This window comes from Perca fluviatilis, chromosome 23 (assembly GCF_010015445.1).
Source record: "Perca fluviatilis chromosome 23, GENO_Pfluv_1.0, whole genome shotgun sequence".
Classification (NCBI taxonomy): Eukaryota; Metazoa; Chordata; class Actinopteri; order Perciformes; family Percidae; genus Perca; species Perca fluviatilis.
The window spans coordinates 20,072,129-20,090,314 of NC_053134.1; the positions used below are offsets into that span (position 1 = coordinate 20,072,129).

At 40.3% G+C, this 18,186-nt stretch overlaps 1 protein-coding gene across 1 annotated transcript in view; it reads right to left on the reverse strand.

Annotated features, from left to right (window-relative positions):
* The window catches only part of rerg (RAS-like, estrogen-regulated, growth inhibitor), a 55,499-nt gene that overhangs the window by 5,234 nt on the left and 32,079 nt on the right, over window positions 1-18,186 (reverse strand). The window contains 1 exon segment of the mRNA XM_039792445.1: window positions 8,747-8,803. Coding sequence (XP_039648379.1) covers window positions 8,747-8,803 — 57 coding nt within the window.

Here is an 18,186-nt window from a genome sequence, read left to right on the forward strand (position 1 = left end):
GCCACCACCATGTTTGACAGTGGGGATGGTGTGTTCAGGGTGATGAGCTGTGTTGCTTTTACGCCAAACATAACGTTTTGCATTGTTGCCAAAAAGTTTGATTTTGGTTTCATCTGACCACAGCACCTTCTTCCACATGTTTGGTGTGTCTCCCAGGTGGCTTTTGGCAAACTTTAAACGACACTTTTTATGGATATCTTTAAGAAATGGCTTTCTACTTGCCACTCTTCCATAAAGGCCAGATTTGTGCAGTATACGACTGATTGTTGTCCTATGGACAGAGTCTCCCACCTCAGCTGTAGATCTCTGCAGTTCATCCAGAGTGATCATGGGCCTCTTGGCTGCATCTCTGATCAGTCTTCTCATTGTATGAGCTGAAAGTTTAGAGGGACGGCTGGGTCTTCGTAGATTTGTAGTGGTCTGATACTCCTTCCATTTCAATATTATCGCTTGCACAGTGCTCCTTGGGATGTTTAAAGCTTGGGAAATCTTTTTGTATCCAAATCCGGCTTTAAACTTCTCCGCAATAGTATCTCGGACCTGCCTGGTGTGTTCCTTGTTCTTCATGATGCTCTCTGCGCTTTACACGGACCTCTGAGACTATCACAGGGCAGGTGCATTTATACGGAGACTTGATTACACACAGCTGGATTCTATTTATCATCATTAGTCATTTAGGTCAACATTGGATCATTCAGAGATCCTCACTGAACTTCTGGAGAGAGTTTGCTGCACTGAAAGTAAAGGGGCTGAATAATTTTGCACGCCCACTTTTTCAGTTTTTTATTTGTTAAAAAAGTTTGAAATAGCCAATGAATTTCGTTCCACTTCATAATTGGGACCCACTTGTTGTTGATTCTTCACAAAAAATTACAGTTTTATATCTTTATGTTTGAGGCCTGAAATGTGGCAAAAGGTCAAAACGTTCAAGGGGGCCGAATACTTTCGCAAGGCACTGTACATAGCTGATTAGCTAATGCAAGCATGACTTCAGTGCTCTGCTTGAATGACACCATTGGTTACCTCGCTGCAAAGTCTTTCCTGGTCACAGATTACATATATTAACTTTGCCAACCACCCTGCCTGCTTGTCCTTTGCTTCAAGTGTGTACTGCTTCCTAGAATGATACAGCCAGACCAAATGCACCTGGCTTCAAAACCTCCCTTCAGAGACCTATGTGTAATTATGGACTTCACGAACGTCCATGTTTTTCTGGGCTAATAGTTGTCAAAACAAGGAGAGACATGCTGCCCTCTGCATGGCTCAGACAGACAATGCATTGTTTAAAAGGCACATTACGTTACAATTTGTCAGCAGAAGGATGAAGGCTGACTCCTGCAATGACCTGAGCTTCACCTCTAGCTGGTTTAAAAAGCTGGATAAAAGCTTCTTATTCCTGGCACAGGAACACACGTGTGAACTGTAGCTGTGACCTTTCATTCTACCTTGAACCGTACTGGCGTTATCTGCCTGAATTGCCCCCTTGTAAAAATCCCATCTGTGTAAACACCTTCCAGAGAGCACTGAAGCCCCTGAAATCCTTCTTGTAAAGAGAGAGATTCTGATAGATTTTGCCGTCATCTTAACCAGAGGGCGAGCACTTTCTCAAAGCTTTTTGACTTTATGAATCAAGTTTTACAATTGCTTTCAGCTTGTGACTCATGTCCGGCCTGCCCTGCTGGTTCTTGATGTACAGTATGGTGTTTTTGTGAAGGGAAAATATTAGACGCAAGTCAAGATATCAGTATTGGAAAAATTCACCAGACTTTCATATTTTCTTTAGAATGACTACATCTCATTCCTTGCACTGATTATTAAATTGGTAAAGTGTCGGAAGAGCTCCAACTTAATGTGTCATGTCGCATACAACATGACTATGCAACTAAGGCTACATCTACACTACTCTGTAGGGATGGGCAATATGGCCTAAATTCCATGTTTCGATATACATTGCCTCCTCTTGCGATAATGATATATCACGATATATAAATTATAATAGAACCATCTCAGAACAGGTTACATAGACCCTAAGGAAAGCCAAACTGCTAAATGTATTTAGCAGTATATATTGTATATTGTGTATTTTTATTGTGCAAAATAAAATTCAAGTGCACTAGTTGCAGAGACTTTAACAAAGAAAAAGCTTAAAGTATTGGGTTTCTTTCCTTTAGTGCAAACCATTCTCAAAGGCTCTACACTCAGTTTAAGTCCTTGGTTCTTAAATGCCAACCAAGATGCAGAGAATGGGAAAAACTGGTGTCGTTTTTTAGTTAAGGAACAGACACTGTACTGAAAATACTTTCAGTATTAGGCAAAGATGCACGGATACTTTAATTTTCAAACATTACGTTTCTTACCTGCAGCCTAATGTAACTCATTTGGTTTTAAATATTTTGTTCTCTTAGTGAAATGAAAACTGGTGTCTTGTTAATAAAGGAACCGATACTGTGAATTAGGGAAATACTTCCAGGATTAGGTATGGCTATTTAAAATAAATAAAATTCTTCCAAGTGTAGTGCACAGATACTCCAAATGAAAACATAATAAAGTGCAAAATGAAAGTACAATAATTTTTGTTAAATAAAGAAGGTACTTCCATTATAAGGCTCATATACGTCAACTAAAGAAAATGTTTCAAGTATAAAAGTTTCTTTACAGTAGTGCCATGCCATAGACCAGCCCCTCCGTTTCGCTTTCAGCCACGTTTACTCAAGATGGCGATGATGTGTTGCAGCTCGTGGCTCTAAATTTTGCGGGTAGATTGTGTCATCAACATGCATTATCGCGATAGTGCAATATAAATTAAAATCTCTATTGTTGGCCAATTTTGTATCGTTTAGTGCATATCGTTTCTATCGCCCATTACTACCGTTTTGGTTTAAAACTGAATATCTTTTGCTAAGTTTACAATACTGCAGTGTGGCCGAGCCCCTGAAACGGAGACATTTGGAAACACTGCTGACCGCGTTTTGGTTTGAAGAATGAGGGGTTGCTTTGTAGTCTGGACAGGCACACGGAGACCTTTTGGAAATGACGACGCACATCAAGTCTGTCTTATCGGTTAGGTAGCTTACATACCGTTCAGTAACAGTTCCACCTCGTTGTAGGTCCAAGCAAATAAATCCCTGGTCTTTTCGCCATTGTTGTTCTTTCTCCAATGTATTTTCTGTATTTTCAACTTACACATCCATAATTTTCAACTGCAAACTAACCTCAGACAATCTGCTTCCTGTTTACACTTGCACACGCATGCCCAGTGTATGTGAATGGTCGTGATATGTGTTGTCAAATGTGTTAATATGGACAGGGTTTAGTTCTGCTACTGGAGTTAAAATTCTTGTGTGGACAGGGATCGTTTTTGTCTCAAAACGCGTTAAAAATAAAAAGCTTAGATGTAGCTTAAACCATTCCCTTGGTCATAGAATTTTAGGCACTATATTGCCTGTTTATGCTCCCAAATGTAATAAATATGTAGAGTGAATACATTGTCTGTGAGGAAAAATGATTGAGACTTTTACTACTTATACTACTTCCACATCAGAACTCGATAACAAAGCAGTGCTGGGAGTGTTATGTTGCCCCGATATATCCTGGTCTGAACAATTGATCAATTCTAAAACTTTTAAAAGACCTTTATCCCTTCATGACTAAATTGATAGATTGGTACCAGATGTAGTCAAATAGCTCAGCGATAAGTTCAAAAACACAAACCATTTTACTAAGAACCTGTCAAAAAGATGTTCAGATTCTCATTGAAAAAATATCTAATACAGCAGATTTGGAGCTTGTTGTTGCTCTAGTCTCTGCACGTCCATCCTGCTGTGTCCCAGGTGTGCTCACCTCTCCGGGGAATAAACTGCATCCTGTGACGTAAATGAAATGTCACAGAGAGCCAGAGGTGGAAGTAGAGTGGGGATTTATAGCTGTTTGGCTGGAGGCATGAGGAGCATCTGTGAGGAGGAGAACCAGAGTCTAACACAGTGACCCGTGGGACAGACTATTTCAGGAGTCATCACTCTACCAGCTGCAAACAGCACCTAATCTGTCCACGTCCACCTTTCTGTGCATTTGTTGCTAAATGCACTGACATGGGGCAGGGCTGGGATGAATTAACCAGCCCCACCATCCCAACTAATGGTCTTTGAGAGAAACAAAAGCAGTAATTTTCCTGGCAGCAAGCAATTCTTCCCTCATAATTTAAAACCCCTAAATGCCTGAGGGCTGTTTTGGCAGAAGGAAGAAGGAGAATGTGTCACGCCAGACTCAAAGTGTCGAAACTGGAAACAGAATGCAGTTTGTTGATATAGCTCGTAAAATCGTTCTGCTCTTACACATGCTTTACAGTACTTTATTTCCAAAATGTTCATACCAGAAATTCCCTCTTCACCATGTGATACAATATTAAGCACTGGTTGTGATGCCAAACTACAGTACAAGTAGCGGAGTTCATTTCTGTGTGCCAAGGGAGATTAGGTTCTGTAACTGTATGGTGTGCAGAGACAGAAATTTATAACTCAATATATTATGGCCATCTGCATTCTGAACAGCTACTGTGTTAGAGATCCAACTGGTCATCTTGTAACAAAGTCTGCAGATGTTTTAGCACAAGTCTAATCATTACTACTTATGCACATATTCATGTATTTTTGCATCATTGAAACAGGCCGAATCCCACAGTTTACCACATTATGATCCTTCTTTGTTGATGTAGCATCAGCTAAGTCACCCACAGGTGTCTAAAAGAATATTTGATTCCTGGATTTGTTTGGATTTGGACTAGCTCCTATCTTGGCACTATCACTAGAGCCCGGAAATGCAAATTTGGTGTTGAGGCATAACTTAGTCTTAATATGTTTTTGAAAGAAAGTATCAATTTTAAAGTTGCCACCAAGACGCACATTAGAAGAAAAATAAAGTTGCTACTAAGACCCTAACAGTTTGTAGAATTTGTATTTCACTTTCTGAATAGATTTCAATATAGTTGGCGACTTTAGAGCAAACTGTTAGTTGTTTTGGGTCACTTGGCACGCAGCTCATTCAGCCTCTCTAACTACCAGTAATAATGAAGACACGGTGTCAGATGTCTCTTCTTCCTGGAAAGTAGCAGACTTCTAACAATAATCAATACACCTGACTTGCTTTTATCATTTCCCCCTTTTGTGTGATTTTGTGAGTGTAGTGTCTGGTTCAAGGACACAGCAAGAGTGTCTTGAATTTCTCACAACAGAGACTTTACGGTTTGTCCTTGCTTCCCGTTTCCCTTCAACATGTATGAATGTTTTCTGGAAAGGATTGTGTTGTCCATGTTCTATAATTTTTAAGGGGCTCAGCAGTCTATAGTAGGAGGAACTTCACATTTACTTGGGCCAGCTGATGTGCTTTGGGTGCTTGACATTAGTTTAGAGACAACTCTGCCAAAGCAGACCCAGGACATGCTGGAGTAACGATGGGCAAATTGTGTGCAAAGTACAGATGAATGTGTGCTAATCTGACTCAAATCTGGCATGGTCTTTGCTTTTGGTGAAACTCCACAAAACCCTCCATGGCACATAATTGCCTAGCCCTGCATTGAAAGGACTACATTTTCCAGCAGGCCTGGGAACACCAGTGATTCCACATTGTAGAAAAAAAACAATTGAGCTTGCTTTTGACCCTGATCGCAATGAATAGGTAGATAATAAATGGAGATGATTGGTGAGCTGTAGACCCTGGAAGGCATATTGAAATTGATGAAGTGCAGCCCACATTTGACAGTAATTTTGCGTTTTTACGACCAGCGCTCTGCACGCATAAGCCCCACCTGTGTGATTTGCCCATAATAGGGTTTTAATAATGTGTCGACCACTTCATGGGTAATTTCAGCCAGGCTGTCTGATTGGTCACAGACACCCTCCAACTGTGCTTTTATTCCCGTTATGCACCTCAAGCTGTGCTTTCTTGGTTGGGATGCCAACTCTTGTGGTAATCAGGGAGGCAGTTATCGCTCTTCTCTGCTTTTTTTTGTTTATTATTATTATTATTATTAACCATGTGCACTACTTGAAGTTAAAGCGCAACTCTCGCCAAAATGCAACCTAGGGTCTTTTTGTGAATGTACCCGAGTCAAACTTTCGTTTTAAAAGCATAATTAGGACAGAAGCGCCACTTTTTAAGATTTACCGTATTCTCGTTTTCAGTCAAATGGCCTTTTGAATGGGAGTGCTAGGTGCACTACTATGATCGCATCAAATTTGCTATTTTTAAAACCCTAAGAAGGCTCGACACAACATGAAACTTTGCTTGAAGTATCACCAGGGGCTCAGTCAAAAAGAGTCAATCTCCGAATGTGAATGAACGGACTTCATAAGAGAAAATGTCATTCTTATATGAGGCTCCTTTTTCAACTACAAGGTTAATATTGTTTTTCACGAACGACAAAACAACAAATTAGCTGTGCATTTATATGGAACTAAGCTTTAGGAGCTTTCCATCTTTACTCTCCTCCCTGTTATGTTGCATTTGGAGATCGACTCTTTTTGACTGGCAAGATGGCGGAGAGCGGAAAAACCAACAGCTAGAGTGAGTTGTTCAAAACCTTTCTTTTTAGTAAACTCTGTGTACACAAACCATGTTCTCAATGCTCAAGTCCATGTGTAGAGCCCCTGGTGATACTTCGAGCAAAGTTTCATGTTGTGTCGAGCCTTCTTAGTGTTTTAAATAGAGATGCACCGATTACAATTTCCTAGGCAGATTCAGATGTTTCATGGAGTTTGACCAGCCGATACCGATTTTAGCCGAGTCAGATTTTTCTAACCACTTTACAACACATACAAATATTTATTTTCTATCTTTTCTTTAATTTTACATTTTGCATAGAACATTTTTTGAATAGATAATTGATCACTATAAAATAGAACTATATACATTACTCCTGGTGTGGGAAATTCACCCACATCTAAAGTGCAATGTTATGGAAGAACTAAAAAAATGTGACATATTTAGCAAACTACAATTTTGTATGAAAACAGGTAATGGCATAGTAGTGCCCCTAGCACTCCCATTCAAAAGGCCATTTAACCGAAAACGAGAATACGGTAAATCTTAAAAGTGGCGCTTCCGTCCTAAATATGCTTTTAAATGAAAGTTTGACTCGGGTACATTCACAAAAAGACCCTAGGTGGCATTTTGGCGAGAGTTATGCTTTAATACAGTACACATGTCGTATGAAGCTGGTACACACATTACCAATACACTACATTACAACAAAGCTATCCAGGGTATTATTGCTGTACTATATCTTGAGGTAAGAAAATGAATCCATTTCTAATAACAGGTTAATAACCGGTACCTGTGTTCTGCCCTAAAGTTTTACTCTGACGAACAAAAACAAGTCATTCAATACCTGGAAAATAAGTTTTCCTGTTTTGTCACCCTTGCAGCTAAAAGCACCTCAACAACCCGCAAGGCACATGTTGTTATGTGAAGCAGAGGGCACAATGGCTATAAGATTGCGATCATCATATTGTTACATGAAGAGGTGATTGACTTAAAAAAGGGAAATGCTCCCAAATGTGGTAATTGCACTCTGCTGAGATGCTGCACCTTATGTCACTAAAAATAGATACGGTATTGGAGAGGGCACCATGTGAGTAATCCTGAGGCTCTGACCTGATGTGTACAGCCAGAAAAACCTCATGTCTTTATGCCCTGTAATTACAGTGCAGGGAATTCGCTCAATCTGCATCAGTGTGTTAAAAGGCCAATTTTATATTGCTCTGATGAGAGCAGAATGAAACCTATTCTGCATTAAATCTGATTGCATCACTTGTGTGCTTTTTAAAATAACCAAAATTAATTTAATTTACTGCATAATTGACTTAATTGAATTGACTTAATTTCTCCTATTTTCTATGCAATTGGGTTATTTTTAATCTTATTTTTACACCTTTTGGTATAGCAAAAACTTCTTTTAGAGAATAGGTATTTGTATATAAATCTGTAAAGGAAAAGTTTAACATTTTGGGAAACATGCTTGTTCACCCTCTTGGCAAGAATTAGATGACATTAATACCACTCAAACATCTGTATGCTAATGTTACGATCCGGATCAGCCAACCACTTTACAAAGTTCCAACCCATATCTTTCCAGAAACCACCAATTGACATTTTTACACTTTTTTTACAGAAAACAAAGTATAAATGTAAATGGATTGTATTTACTGTATATAGCGCTTTTCTAGTCTTAACGACTACTCAAAGCACTTTAACGTAGTACAGGAACCATTCAGCCACATTCATACGCTGTGGCAAGGGATCAAACCACCAACCTTCCCACTAGTAGGCCAATCCGGCCCTTTGCCCCTGCTTCCAGTCTTTATGCTAAACTGGCTGCCGGCGTTAGCTTCATATTTAGTAGACATAAGTCGCATCTATCTTCTCATCTAACTGTCAGCAGGAAGGCTAGTAATTCTCAAAATGTCAAACTATTACTTTGACTCTGACAAGGATACAACATGTTGAGAGAGAGAGAGAGAGAGAGAGAGAGAGAGAGAGAGAGAGAGAGAGAGAGAGAGCAATGGCAGGTCTAGTAGCAGTAGTTGTTTCAGCAGCAGTAGTAGTGGTACATACAGTAGTATTGATGGCAACAGCAGCAATGCTGTAGTTATCATTGCTGTAGTCACAGAAAAGGGGACAGCAGCAGCAATAGTATTGTTAGTACCAGTGGTCATATTAACACTGGTTAATAGAAACAGATATGTCATCTTACCGAGTGTCGGGTCGTACTCCCAGATGAAGCGTCTGGTCAGAAATCTCACCACCAAAGCTGCAGAGAACAACAAATTATAAAGTTCAGAATATGAAAACGGCACAAGAAAATAAATGGCAGGTTAGTCTTTATAGAATTTATTTAGAATTATAGGATTTTGTTATACCTAGGGTTCCCGCGGGTCCTTAAAAAGTCTTAAAATGTATGAAATTAAATTTTGTGAAATTAAGGTCATAAAATGTCTTAAATTTGCTGTTATTTAATTTGCTGACCGTGTTTTTAAGATGATGGGGTAATTTGTCGCTGATGGTCACGATGGTCTACCGTAAACTGAGCGTCAGCGTCAGTTCTGGCAGGCCAGGTAGTCAAGACGCTGCTAACGCTATTGGCCAACAACACGGTCTTATCAGCTCCAGCTGAGCTGCATCAGTTGATCTGGAGTAGCGCATCAGCTGATCAACACCCCTCGCTGCTTAATGGCTACACTCAAACAGGGCGCCCTATTTAAAGCAGATTCAGTTTGCTCCTACCTGCTTGCTGCTCGCTTCTCTGCCGCCCGCCACCTCCCCAGCTCCTCCTGGTCGTGTGTAACGTGGCATTTGCTTCTATGTCATCGTTGCTGCTCTGTTCATGTGGGGGAATAGTTCAGCTCACACAGTCCTAAACTGTGTCAGCGTTCCCTAATGTTGCTTCTGTCCTCTGACTCTCTGCTATTTCATGGTGCTCGTGAAAGGTCAGAGGACTCCCTGAACAGAGCCATACCGCCAAAAATTTTATTCAGAATTTATTAGCTGAAATGCAATTATTCAAAAAAAAATTCCTAAATCATTTTTATTGTCATGTGTGTTCTTGACTTAATGGACCTGACAGAAATCACCGTATGTGTTTTATTTGGGGTACTTCACCTTCGTAACCATTCGTAGTCTTTTAGAGATGAGGCCTTGCAGCATTTTCAGGAGTTTTATGTTAGTTAGCTAGTGACTGTGGACGAGAATAGGTTTCGGGGGTGGTTGGAGTAGGCAGGAAACAACGAGGCGTAATTTATGCCGTAAGACGTAGGGACCATGGGAGTGTTAGCCCTTGAATTTCAAATAAGCTTGGTAAAACAAACAGTACACAGCGGCAGCTAATGCCTGCGTTGTTTCAACGAAGCCAAACAAAAATTTCAGACCCCACTCGCTGCTTCTCAGCTGGCGGCTTCGAGTGGTTTTGTATCGCTGTCAGAAACTCAAAGGGCAGAGGGGTTGTGGGTTCTTCAGTCGATAAGCCGACACGATTATACAACGTTTAACGTTACAAACGGATTTAGCTCATGTACGTCCGCGAAATTCACACGTAGAAGCTATTTTTAACATAATGATCTGTCAGCGGCACAGCTGATGTGATCCAAACAATTCCAGTAACCGTTAACTTCAGAGCGTGAGTCGTTTAAAACAAATCACTTTATAGAAACACGTTGGAGAGTTTCTATGTGTTCCACTGTGGTTCCGGATTTATTTTTTTGAATGTAAATGTTTCAAAAATAGTTTTTGATTCGATTCTGTGATGTTGACATGGAAATGGCGGAGTAATATTTTAAGTGATGAGCCTGGTGTGCTGTCATCATGGATGTATTGGCTGTCATGCTGATTTGAGCACATTCTACATGTCTAGTTGACCAATCAGATTGCCTTTTCTAATCCACTCATATAATTTTTTTTTGAGGATGCACAAGGATTATAATGACATTGTTAAGCTATTAAGCTAGTTAACAATCTTATTAAAGACACAAATTCTCTTTCCTATCAATTTTTTTATTTATTTTTTTCAAGCAATTTTAAGTCTTAAACTATATTTGTGGTAGGCTTAAAAAGCATTCAATTTGACTTTAAAAATAGTGCAAGAACCCTGTATACTGCATATTGTCTTACTGTAAGTGTGGGTTTTACTACATGAAAAGAAAAAAAAAAACTCAAGTCCATGACCATAATTTAATAATAGGGCTGATTATATCAGGCTGTGGTCCTAAAATCCACATCCACTGACAACACATCTACTTCAATAGCTACTCCGCTGTGGATAACCAGCAAGAGGCAACAAGAGCCAAACCACTTATCATCTAAATGCTAATACAAGTTACAAGAACAGTTCCAGATCATTAAGGCAAACAGCCTTCGGGATCAGTTCATCATGAGCTGGTTCTCTTATATGGGATTGTAAGCCTGCTCTTAACAGCATCAGCCTTTATGGCAAATAAACAAAACGGCGTCAGCCAGCAGGCCAGTGACTCACTCTCTTAATGATTTACCATCAACAAGTAATCTGCTGCCCGGAAATGTTGATCTCCTTCCTTCATTCAGACAGAATTAGGAGGCTATTACCTGTGTGTCACGAAGAGCTACAAACCAAACCGTCTGTGTGCTCTTTGCCAGAAAAAAAGTACCTGTAAACACTCATTTGAAACATGGACTCTTGAGGAATGTCTAGGAACTGCAGAAAAACATTCATTCGCCAATCAAAATGTGGCGGGTCTGTGGTACAGCTCGCACTTTGTTGTCTGTCCTAGCTGCACTTCGCCTGTTTCATTTAGAAGCCAAGATCCACTCTTCCATTTGATTTGTCGTATCAATAGGACTACACAAACCACTGTGCCTTCTCTGCTGCTTATTATACTATCACCATCCCGTGGTACAACCAAGCACTACAGTGTAATCTATTTATTAGGGCTTTGACTCCGAACTTGACTCCCTTTAATATTTGAACCTGTTATGGGCATTATTTTTTGTAAATGTGTTTGCTTGTAAACGTTTTCAATTCAGATTCCGAGGCTTTTTCACACATTTCAAAATGTAACTACACGTCGCGGCGACGCACGTTGCTCGGCCGTAGCTTGGTAGCGTTGCATTTCCCCCGACTCATTTCCTGGTTCTCCTTCTCCATAAACAACATGAAATCAAGGAGAGGGTTAACTTTTCCTGCTACAGATGTCTCACCGTGGTCAGAAAGAACAGGGGAGACACTTTGTTCCTCTCACTATGACTCTAGAGTCGCTACTCGCTCTGAAGCTACCGGTAATCACCGTCACTCTCTCACTCCCAACACACACACACACACACACACACACACCGCCGGCTCGACGCACACACCAGAGCACGTATAAACATCAGACCACTTACGTAGGCTACGGTGAAAGCTCCGAACTTCCTGTCGAAAGCATACTGTTTGTGTTTAATCCAGGGTCTGACTTTTAATAAAAAAAACAGTCGTGGCAGTGTGTTTTTCTTCTGAAAACATCGTCCTTCCTAGACGTTTGCAGACCCGTAAAGGTTGTTCACACCTTCAATCTGTTTCTCTGCGGGAGCTGTCATGTGCCTGAGTGACTCCCTATGATCCACTTGAGTCCAGGCGTGTATCTGTGTCCTCATGTCAAGTTACTGAGCCGCTGCTTGTAGCAAAGAGACAATGGGGCAAGAGCTTTGCCTTTTTGAACTTGGAAAAAACACCGACCCATCTTTTCCAGGCCTTTTTTCCACTCATAATTAGCCACGACAAGGAACGGGAAGAAAACCTATTATGTAAGCCGAGTGTCACTGTCACGTTTCATTTCGCTCCTGAAGAACTCAAGTCCAGCCTTTGAGCTCAGGGCAGTGTCTGATGATTATTGAGAGCCTGGTGCTCAAATGTTTCAATTTGTCTTTCACATGTGTGAAGACACATTTTTACAAGCCAAACCCATTTCTTTTACTTTACAATGTAACATCAGTTTGTCATGAGTTTGTGAATAGATGTAATTAGGGATGTAACGGTATGAAAATGTAACCTCACGGTTATAGTAACCAAAATTGTCACTGTTTTCGGTATTATCGTGGTATTTTTAAAAGTGTGTTCAATATGTTCAGAAAGCACTGATAGGCCTACACAAGCTGAAATAGTTTCAAAAAGTGTAACAGTGTTTATTATATTACAAAAATATGGCAATAGGCTTGTAAAAACCGCTGTAGGGTGTCCGGTTAGAACTTGAACGTACGTAATAGTTTTAACTTACGTTCTGGGCTACACACAATACTTCAACAAGTCTGAAAACGGGAAAGGAATGATAAAGAAAAAAGTCAGTTCACAGCTGCTGTATCTGTCCCCATCTCCTGTCCGAGCGCGAGTGATTGGCAGGAGATCAAAGCGATGACTCTCGTCACTGATTGGTCAATCATCTCAGGAGAGAGAGCAAGTGTTACTATGGCCTTTTTTACAAGGCTGATAAATGTGCTGAGCACTGTCATCTCCTCCTTCCCCCCATGATTCCAACTTCAAGAAACGCACTGTAGGCTACGCAGTGCGCCCGCTCGGCAACTTCAGGAGACTCGGAGGAAGCTGGAAACACGCGGTTTCCACACCGTGGTAATCCACTGTGATAATAATGATATTTTAAATGAAAACTGTAATTGTTATCAACGTGTTTACCGTTAAACCGGTAATCGTTACATCCCTAGACGTAATACAGAAGTACACAGAGACTGGCAGTAATAGCTTTCCCCTTTGAAACAGCCTGTTGTAATCCTGTTTTAGTTGTTTTTCTTCTGAAGTGTACCACATTTCCGTCTCTTTCCAAACACACTTAATGTGTTTTCAGGCAAAGGAAGAGTGTGACATGCAACTTTCAATTATTCCCTGAATGCACTTAAAGCAGAACAGCAGCAGATAATTTGTCATGCTGCTGAGAAGGCGGGGTGACATGCACGTTTCTTCTCTTGGCACATTTACTTCTCATGTTGCTGACTGAATTTCCCACTGACTGAGGTTATGTCGTGTTGTTTCTGCTATAGTGGCCTGGATTCCAGGTGGTCAGAACAACCAATGGGGTGTGAAGTCTTTTCCTCATTAGAGGTAACTGTATCTCCTGCTTTTCACTGCTGCTAGAAGAAATGTACACATGGAAGAGAGGAGCCTTTGTTAACGTGCGTCAATATGGACATTGTGGCCCAGATTCTCTACAGGTTTGCAGAGGGCATAATGTGCTCTGTATCACCAAGCTGAAGGCAGGCGATTCACTGACTGTGCAGTGAGCGGAAAGCTGATAACGGCGCTGGTATAAAAAACCTCTTTGCACCTGTCACGGTCATACATATTGCTGTGGAAACCTCATAGCAGCAGTTCTGTTTTTTCTTTTTTTTTTTCTTCTTCTTTTGATTCAATTGAAGGATTACTTTTGATTAAAATTGTATCCCCTACAATTGGTAACAGACATTCTTTGCTCCAGCATTGAGGTTTCAGAGGACTTGTTTCTGCCACAATCTGATTTGCATACATTGCTTAATAAATAAAAATAAAACACAGTGCTCTAAGCTCAGCCACAAAAAATGCACTAGACAACCCTTAAACACAAATGCTTCCCTTGGGTAGGGAAGCTGTTGAGAGCTTTGTTTCTGGCTATAATTTTTTTAGATCTATATTTAACATTTCAAAATTGGTCTTTAAAGTGTGAGCCAGTCTGACTAGTTGCCACTGTGCCTACAAGTAACAATTACCGGAGAATTGTACATCCTAACGTGACAGTAGCACAAGTACAGAAGATACATAAAGACAGGAAAACTCAACTCAGAGCTTGGTGGAGGCAGAGCGAGACTACGTCGCCTCTGCAGCTTGTTGAGTCAGGGCAATGCCGATAAAGCGGTCCCAAGTGTAATTATTACACTTTTCAAAACTCCATGCAGACAACGCTCGCTGCAATATTATTATTTCATCACCTGACAACTGACAGAAACGTATGTTTTAAAATGAAATAACCCCTACTTCCACCTCTTCATTATAACCAGTGGCTACAAGGACAACACAATGGGCAAGCCGCTGTTACCAGAGTGGGTAGAGTAGCCAAAAATTGTACTCAAGTAAAAGTACGGTTACTTCAGAATAATATGACTCAAGTAAAAGTAAAAAGTAGTCATCCAAATAATTACTTGAGTAAGAGTAAAAAAGTACTCGGTGAAAAAACTACTCAAGTACTGAGTAACTGTTGAGTAACGTCTGATTTATTTTTTAACACAAGCATTCAATCAGACGGACAAAAATACTAAATAATCATCTTTAGGCAAATTATAGTTCATCCAATCAATAAAATAAATTAAAATTAATTAATTACAAAATAGCTTAAATTAAAATAATCCAGGTAAATTCAAGTACTTAAAAAATAAAATCAATAAAATAATAATACATAAAAAATAGTAAGTAAGTAACGGTGTCCATCGTTCTTTAGAAGATCAGGCGGAGCTCGGTGCGCAGAGAGAGAGGGGGGGGGGAGAGGGAGAGGGAGAGAGAAGTGCGCTCATAAAAGTTAAAACATTTAGAGACCGACAACGCCGTGAACATTCCCTGATGGGTATATTTATGAAATATATAGATTTGAATGGGAGGGAATTACATATCGGCTATTTGTCGGCTTCTTGAGCCGTGTGTAATGCGCACATCGGTTTGAATTATGTTTTTATATTTTTTATTTGCTCTCACGATCGCTTCCACTGCCAGGATTGCAACTGATATCATAGGCTAAAGCAACGGCAGTTTATGGAAAGGACAAGTGTAATTATGGTCAGATCTTGGTCCTGACTGATGGGGAACTGATATTGATAAGCGTTGATTTACGCATCAGCGTCGCCTATTTTTTGTTGCCTGCTGACGAGAATGCACAACTACGTTTGATTGGTGAAACACAGTCACGTGGTAGAGCCTTTAGCGGAAGTCTCTCTCTCTCTCTGTCAAAATAAAACATTAAAATGAGGCGTATGCGGGGGAATACAAACAATGAGGCGTAGAATACCAAAGAGGTAAAAAGAAAAGTAACGAGCTCATTGTAGCCTAATGTAGCGGAGTAAGAGTACAGTTTCTTCTTCACAAATCTACTCAAGTATAGTGATTTAAAACTACTCCTAGAAGTATAATTATTTCAAAAACTTACTCAAGTAAATGTAACGGAGTAAATGTAACTCGTTACTACCCACCTCTGCCTGATACTCCTCCAACATGGCAGTGTCGCCTCCAACAGAGTGTGCTACGTACTTACTGTATGTCTGCTTGACAAATGCCCTGTTGTGTTAATCTGAGCTGTTGCCGTATAATACTTGGCATGCTGACTAAGTCAATACCTTCTTGCTTTCTGGATCTGGGCTATTCAAATACTGCAGCTGAAGTCTGAGTAGAAACAACTGATGCGACTTTATCAAATTCTCCAGGCCAGACACAGGGCTGCTCTGAGTGGATGGATGGAGGAGTGCCAAGTTTTTTAGATTGATGTCAAACACATCGTCCACGGGAGGTGTTTGCCAAAAGCTGCTTTTGTCCAAAGTGACGTAATCACATTAGCAGTAGAATGTTGGACTAATTGCAAACAAAGCAAGAGCAATTAGCGGCGCCCATGGCCATGTTCTGTGTTACTCATTAAACCGTCTCTATTGATTCCCCACAGCTATCAGACGGACACCCACGGCTCTTTGGTTCCCTTGAGCCACAAAAATACCTCTTTAATGGAGGACAAGCAGAGCTCTCCCAGTGCTGTGCAGCTGCGGTCAAGTTTTGTACTTATTGTGTTCACGTCCCTTTACTGTAGGTCATGTCATACAGGCCAGTCGCACTTTTGAGATTTTGCTGATGCTGCTCATGTAATCTGTGGCTGCAGAACTTGGTGTTGCACTTAATGCATTATCTGCCAGGAAGACATCCAGCTCTAGACGACTCAAGCAAGATTGCTTACAACGGCATGTCAAGCGAAAGCTAGCTGGTGAGAGATAGCTATTCATAGCTTAGTTAATCAAAAGCTACATTGACTTGATTTTCTCCTAGCTGTTGTCTCTAATAAAAAAAAAAAGTGAAGTGACATCTTGGTTATTCAGTTAATTATTCCACATAAAATTAAAACATATGATACAAAATAAATAAGACAGTAGGGAATTCAGTGATGCAGATTAAAAACCGAGCAGCTCTCAGTAGCTTTTGACCATTGTGGAATTCATGCAATTTGGTGTGGCTAAGCCCTTACATATTGGAATATATTAAATTGTAAATTAATGCATTAGGTTGACTCCAATATAAATACTAATAGTGGTTGGACAGTGTCAGCCTTATTTTCTCAGCTTCACTGCTGCTGTAGTAGCTGCTCCCTGCCTTTTGTAGGACAGTATTGATGGTAAATGCCCTGTTCAATGCAGCGTTCATACATTGATTTTCTTGTTGCATACTGTGCAGACTGAATGTTCTGTGCCTTCATGGATAACCTAATCTCTATTAAGCTGGTGAGAGCTCTGAAATATTAAGAATGCAAGACATTTAAATAAGTCATCAGTGACGTGAAATCTCCCGTAGCATCTGATTTAGACTAATTATGACGATGTGCTGCTTGATGTCACCAAAATAGTTGTAAATTTGCTCCTCTGCTGGCAGGAAACGCTGTTGTCCTCGTGAATAGATGAGAGGTGAATCATTATCCAGACGAGCTGTTTCTCTGGTTTCATTGCATCTCTGTCCGAAGACATACAATCGCTGCCCTGCTGTCCTGTGGCAGACAAGAAGCTACAATTTCCACTTGCAATGGGGCACTGAATGCTTGTAAAGGATTTTTGAAAAATTATGTTAACAGGAGTCTTCCGCCATTCAATCTATGCCATTAAAATCCCCTTCTCCTTATTCTTTACACTGCAAAACACAATTGACATTTTTGTTCCAATTATGTCAAATAGCTTGAGATTGAGAGACTCATTACTATCTTAAATAATAATGCAATTACTTTTTGTAGCACGCCCTCATCTCTAATCAATATCCTCACCACTTATTAGCAGAGATGCTGAGGCAGGCTTATAGATTGCGCCACTTTGTGCACTGATTATTTATTGATGATTCCCTGCAAATGCGCTTAGCAGTTAAAAGAAAGTGAGAAAATTAGGACACTTTTAGTTCTGTGGCTTTGCACAGCCAGTGTTATCCCAGCTCGAGCATTAATCCTGAACATCTATATTAGGGATGCACTGAAATGAAAATTCTTGGCCGAAACCGAAAAAGAGGAAACCAAGACCGAAAACCGAAACACCGAAAGAAATTATGCCAATTATTAGTACCATTGCATTTATGGCTATGACTGTGTACTAACTTTACTAAAATCAAGGCATTGCAATTGTATAAATTAATATTAAAGTTTAATTAAAAAATATGGCTACAATCTGATAGTCACATACAGTATATAGTAGCCTAAGAACAGAATAGCTTACTTATTATTATTATTATTATTATTATTATTATTATTATTTGAGGCACTTTCTTGCAGGATTTCACTGAACATATCAGACAACGAGGGTGCATGCCCCTCATCTGGTGCAGAGAGACCAGTCTTTTTTTCGGCGTTCTGATCTCCTCCTGCGCTGGGCGCTGCTCCGTGCGCACTCCGTCTCCGTTTCCACGCGGGTTCTCCGCATCCATCGCGGCCG